Raw genomic sequence first — 6567 nt, 5'->3', positions numbered from 1 at the left:
CTGGCCCGATTATAGCAACTTGAACTTGTTGCCACGGAGATCAAAGGCATCACCCCACGAATCTGAGGTGGTACGGATTTCAGGTGGAGTATTCGTATACGGAGTAGTAGATATAGAGAGGGGTGTGCTTCCGTCCATTTCTTCCTAATTGCAGTAAAAAACGGCCCGGAAGATGCGGCGCGTGCACAAGGCTGGCGCGCTCCAATCGAACTTCTTGTAGAAAATAGCGCGCCGGAACGCCCGAAGCCGCATCTCCCGGTCAAAGCATTTTTACCGCAGTTAGGAAGAAATGGACGAAATCAGTCGCCTCTCCATAACTACTACTCCGTATACAAATACTCCACCTGAAATCCGTACCACCTCAGATTCGTGGGGTGATGCCTTTGATCTCTGTGGCAACAAATTCAAGTTGCTATAATCGGGTCAGAACGACATGAAGCACGTTGCGGTTGCGTAAGCGGCGCGGTGGAGGTAGCGGTTGGAATCAAGGTGGGATCATCGCATACTGCAGCAATAAATGGTGGTCACTCGATTCCTACCGCAGCACCATGACTTCTCGGGTAAAGAACTTCTGCTTGCTTGATAACCGATCATTAGTACATATAAACTGGGTCCAAACTAGATGCACATAAACAAAACAGGGTATGTCTTAATTTGTACTCGCAACGCTCGTGAAGTGGTGAACTGGACAATGACTCAAGCTCAAGAAACAAGCAACGACTACAAAGTTTTTGGACCACTGAGGCGTGCAATGCAATGTAAATTACCTGTACCGAAACCATCAAAACAGGTAACACTTTCTGTAAGATCTGCTTCTGAACCTTCTTTTGTACTAGTGGCTTAAAGGCATCACCCAATAAATATGAGGTGGTACTGGTTTCAGGAGGAGTATTTGTATACGGGATCGTAGATTATGGAGAGAGGGGTGATTCCGTCCATTTCTCCCTGTATCAGTGAAAAGTGGACGACCACAGAGTGCTGTTTCTTAGGACGGCTTATATTGCAATGCGTAACGTTAGCGCTCCGCCCAAATCCCCCTGCCTGCGATTCGTTGAAACCACTTTCGGGCGAATCGCGGGCGGGGGGTGATGCAACGGTGGCGCGCTGCAATTGAGCACGTAAGAAACAGCGTTCCGGGGTCGTCCGTTTACACTGATACAGGGAGAGATGAACGGAATCAGCCTGATCTCTTTCCCACAATCTACGATCCACCTGAAACCCGTACCACCCCAGATTCGTGGAGTGATGCCTTCAACTATTTTCACCACAAGCATCCAAAATAGAAATATATTCAGTGCGAGCGTGGAAATTCTGTCATATATGGAAGGGCTTCATTTCAGATCAAATTTGTCGCTTCTTTTCTAGCGTCGCTGGCATTTGCATGCGTAGGTTTGTGAATATGATCAACATGAGTCCAAATAGAAATATAATAACATAAATTCCAGCAAAAGCTGGTACGCCTCCAGTAAGTGAATTGCATACCTTCGATAGTGATACATCTTGTGGGTTATATTTTTCCCGTATTATTTCTAACAATTCTATGCTCATTGAACAAAATTACATTCTTTCCAGCATGCTTTTTTAAAGGATTACTCTCCGCGTACCAACAAATTTATAATATAAACGACAAAATATGTTTATCGTTCTATGGAAGGTTAGAAGTTGATCATGATATGTCGACGGTTGAGCTGGAGGTGAATTTCACCACACATCAACAACACTTATGTTGTATTATCGTTGAATATGAACGATGACAGAATCACCAGGGTTTAGTAAATCCCAAATCTCTTAAGAGCTCTCAAGTTGAGCTACAGCTAGAATTTGTCAAAGTGATGATCAGTAGCTTGTGTGTTTCTTCCTAGTCTTTCTTTTTCTTCCTTCCTAGCCACCTAGGGCGAGGTGTCAGAGAGAACGTATGAAATAATGCTGCTTTTTTTGTGTGATCTACAAAGAAGGACAGTCGCAGAAGTCACGATCATCGGACTACAGTAAACTGCTGATTTGAACTACGTATACAATCAGCGTCGTCGAGGAACTTCACATCGTCACAGTGCCCATTCCAGATGGGCTATGCGAATCATCGGTGGTTGTTGATGAGAAGATCGCTGAAGTAGTCTCAAATCGTCCACGATTATCGTTAGCAGAGAAGTGAGCAGCTACAGAAAAGACAGGGAATGATATCATTGTGGTTATAGCAATAGGACTTGGATAAGATGATTGCAGAGAGGAAGATGCCTGTAAGAGGCCAGCGACCAATAACTAATATTTAGCCCGGAAAAGGACAATCCGTCCGACTTTTTTTAATCACAAGCTGATTCGAAATCTCTGATATAGGATGGGGGTCTTCAAATGCACCATCGATCACAAAATCCATCACCTCGTCGAACGGTCGAGGCAACCAATCCAAGTTTCTCACAAACTTTAGCGCTTGAGGACCGGTCAATCGATGTCTGACTGGGAAGAATCGTCTTTAGCTTCTCTCCATCGCACTTTCCTTGATTTGTCAAGAATCCTCGACCTTGCTTTCTTCTTCAAGTGTTTTGGGACCCTGCATAGATCTTGGACCAGTTGATTATTTGGATCTAAATGTAACATCAGATGTATTTCAGCAGATCAGCGTTGTCGAAGGATGCATCATTGTATCCGGAACTTATGTTCAAACAGCAGAAATTCAACAAATTAAAGAGTTACATCCAAACTTAGAGTTTTGCGGTAAGGTATTAAACAACTACCATTCGCTCCATTCTATTGGTATTTGAAAGGAGTACTTTAGAATATACGCACGCTTTATTAATTTATAACAACTCCGATCTAAAGAACATAGAATTTAGTTCGGATCTCCAAGCTAAGCCTGGAGTAAGCCGATAAGTTTCATTTCATTTAAATTTCGTAGCGAAAAAAAGTGTATTTCCCAGGATGTATTCATTCGAGTAAATCCATCTCTAACAGCTGAAGAAGTGAAAGGAGCATCTTTTGATGTTGATATCGGCAACGAAGGAGGTGCGCTTGTCATATTAATCACATTGGAAACGTTTATCCTTTCTCCACAGTAATCCACGTTTATTTTCCAGATTGCACTATCAACAAAGCGGAGAAAAATAGTAGCTGTCGTCGGATAATCGACGACGTGAAATTTGAGCAGCTATCCGCTGATGTTTGGAAGAGGATTAAGGAAATAGAAGGGACTCTTCGAATTGAGAACACTGACGCTGAGAATTTGGATCCTTTAACTGATTTGAAAATTTCTGGATGGAAGAGTAAGTTATGATTGGTGGGCAAGTGACGAATTATTTCCTTATGGAAGTATTTTTTTCTAGTGCCAGCCTTCGTTATTGCACAAAATGAGAAACTAATTGACATAAGCGCATTATTGACGATACAAATTGCTCCAAATGAAAGCTTTTTTCAAATTACCGATAACCCTAATATTTGTCATAACGTTGCGGAGAAGAAAAAACTAGAGGAATGGTTGTCGAACAAAGGAGCATCGGTTGAGTTCAAAGATGACTGTTGTATGTTTTTTCTTCCCCTTATTTTTTCTTTCTTCTACAACTGAATTCGTGTCGTAAACATTCCTATGTTTCCAGTGAAATCATGCCCTGGAGGAACTATTTCGAATGAATACCTTGAAAATCTTGACAAACGTTGCAATACTATTGAAGGAGAGCTGGTTTTTGATGGACTTAAAGGTATTTTTTCTAACATATTTCTGCTTTTTGCTTTTGCAAGATATTTTTGCTTTATTTTTCCAAGAAAATTCTAGCCCTCATCTTTTCCTCGGTAATCAACTGAACAACTCTAAACCTATCACTTCGAAATCAACTAGAGAGGAGGACAAGAAATTTGAAACTGCGGATTCAATCGAACGATATTATTGTCGGGTGGAAAGAAAATGTCGATCTTGGGAGAATCCCTTAAAGGCAGCATACCACGAATCTGAGGTGGTTCGGGTAGTTCCGCTCATCTCTCGCTGCATCACTGCAAACAGCCGCATCCGGAATGCTGTTTTGTTCGACGCCATCTATTGCAACGCTCCACCCCTTGCGCCGCCTCCGCCCGGCGATTCGTCGAAAATCAATTCGGACTGCCCCGATAGGCAGTAAGGGACGCTACGCGTGCAAAGGTGGCGCGCTGTAATACAAGGCATCGTAAAAAACAGCATTCAGGAGCCGGCTGCCTGATTCAGGGAGAGATGAGTGGAACCACCCCGGTCTCCATTATCTACGACCTGGTGTACTCCTGCTGAAATCCCTACCATCCCAGACTTTTGGTATGCTGCCTTTAAACGGCAATCACTAGCATTATTCGGCCAACAGAAATGAGTGAAGCCGGCGGAAGTCCCACCACGATCGCAACTCGCAGCTTTACCGCACCGATTTTGAGCTCGACGGGTTTCAGAGTTCCTAGATCCAATGAAATTCTCTCAGTTCCCCCGAATTGCTATCCAACAGAAATTTGTCTGCGCATAAACCCATCATGCACTGGAAATTTTCCTGCAACAAAAGGCAGGGAGGTCCTGCAGCGAAATGCTGTTCCACCATAAAGTAATTCTGGATAGCATACGAAGATACAGCGAAGTTGCTAATGGTTTCGTTTCGATCGTACAACAATTGCCTACTAACAGTGTTCCCCTTCCTTGTGTCACTGTTTTTTTTTAATTTTTATCACAATTTGTTTATCTGTTTGTTTATATGATCACAATATGCATGTTGAATCTTTTATTCACAAGTAGAAACATAAAATATATATTGTCATTATAATTAATTGGAATCGCTTTAATCATTATTAGACAGCCGGTTTTAACATTGAACAGGACAGTTAGCTTACTAGCATTTTTCTGCAAACAAGATTTTCAGCTACTCATTTCAATGTTACATGAATTTATCTATTTATTCATTTATTTATTGAAGACGAATAAAAAGGATAAAGTGCACGGCGTTGATCAATCCGGAATCTCTAGCCGACTGCGCTACACCGCCTCTTTGAAAACGAATAAAAAAGTTGGTTATTGCTTCGAATCAAAGGCTTTATAATTATTTTTAGAATTACCTGATAATATGGAAAAACTAGAGCAAGTTGAAAAACTTGATGGACGACTAATAGTGAGAAATAACACAGCACTGCAAAATTTGTCATGTTTGCAGAATCTTAGAGTAATCAATAATACCGATCCAAACGGTGAGTTGTGCCATAAAAAAATAGATGATTGAAATTTATGTATGTATTTATGTATGTATGTACATAAATTTATGTATGTATAGTTATTCTCTACTGGGAAAAAAAGATCTTTGTTTTAGAATTCGCTCTCGTAATCGAGAACAACGAAAATTTCAAATTTACCGGTTTAAAGTCGTTGAAAAAAATCATTGGTAAATACCCTGTAACTACAACGACAGAGAGGACAACATTATCGACAACAGACAACATAGAGGAGTCAACGACAGAAAGTGTTGGGATTAGCCAAGGAATAACAGGAGTACCGGATTTAGGAAAAAAAACTGACGATTTCCATGTACTTCATATGAAGAAGAACGTGAAACAGGCCCTAAAAAATGTACAAGACAGACTTAAAGAGTTAAAACGACGACAAGACTTATACAAATCCAGAGGTGATGAGATTTATGAAGGTCTTCAATGGTTAGGTGAGTAGCTTTTAACAGTTCATCACGAACGAAGGAGAACCAACCGCTCACTTTCTAGCACTGATTATCCTAGCTTCATTCTGGATCTTAGCAATAATTGGAATTATTAGTGGTATATTGATTGCTAAAAAATTGAAAAAGAAGGAAGCTGGACCGGTAAAAAGCTATCGTTAACGAAGTGACGCTACTTGCATTGTTTTTGGTCCTGCTTGTTTCAGGAACATGGAGAGAAAGGAAAACAAGAAAAGAAGTAAACAAGGGCTGCTTTAAACAAATACGACTAATACGCATAAGGATGTAATTACTATATTTGGAAAATATCTCAATTGAAAAAATGTGATGGTTTTCAAAGAATAAAGTTTACTGATATTCGTAGAAAAAGGGTCTAGAACACGAAAAAAAAACCATTTCGAAATTTTAATCTCCAACTTCTCCTAAAGGGCCTTAAAGGGACTAGCGCTTTACGTATATAAGCATTTAGACAGCCAGATTCTGCAGAGTGTTTCTGTCAGGATTAATCCCATAAATTAAAGAGAAAGAGACATATTAAAGTGTAGAAATGGATGTAGTGTAAGCAAACCACACTTTTATTACATCACATCACACCTGTGACGAATTTCGTAAAACATTCTCCGAGAAAAAAAGTGTCCACTTCCACGTTGTGTTCATACTTCAGAGTGGTTTTTTTTTTTGCCAAAGAAGCAGCAATGAGGTCATTGAACAACAATGAAGTCTCACGCAACAAGCTGCGACAGCGTGTGAAGCTCACATTTTAATACAATGGTACCTCGAAACGTTGCTTGTTTTTAGTTACTATTAAAATGCACGTTTGTCTGTCATTTTAAGTGTTATTTAAGGATTTATCGGATTTTATTCCGAACAAAGCACATCAAAGAAATTATAAGGCGTTAGACATTTGCAATAT

General features: G+C 40.4%; 1 protein-coding gene across 3 annotated transcripts; it reads left to right on the top strand.

The window, feature by feature from the left end:
• Positions 1–517: 517 nt before the first annotated feature.
• On the top strand, positions 518–5896 carry RB195_011760 (uncharacterized protein; the record flags this gene model as incomplete). Of its 3 annotated transcripts, none has more annotated exons than XM_064193315.1 (16): positions 518–560; positions 642–790; positions 1341–1389; positions 1446–1502; positions 1573–1694; positions 2610–2712; positions 2774–2856; positions 2916–3000; positions 3072–3257; positions 3318–3512; positions 3588–3689; positions 5044–5178; positions 5298–5369; positions 5490–5642; positions 5701–5798; positions 5861–5896. In XM_064193315.1, the coding sequence occupies 16 exons, from the start codon at positions 518–520 to the stop codon at positions 5894–5896; spliced, it is 1668 nt and encodes a 555-aa protein (XP_064050897.1). The 3 variants fall into 3 exon arrangements, with proteins under 3 accessions (XP_064050897.1, XP_064050898.1, XP_064050899.1); XM_064193316.1 differs by having other exon boundaries at positions 1296–1389; XM_064193314.1 differs by lacking the exon at positions 518–560 and having other exon boundaries at positions 692–790; positions 5298–5642.
• Positions 5897–6567: the final 671 nt, after the last annotated feature.

This window comes from Necator americanus, chromosome III, assembly GCF_031761385.1.
Source record: "Necator americanus strain Aroian chromosome III, whole genome shotgun sequence".
NCBI lineage: Eukaryota > Metazoa > Nematoda > Chromadorea > Rhabditida > Ancylostomatidae > Necator > Necator americanus.
This window is presented reverse-complemented; position numbering and strand designations above follow the sequence as displayed.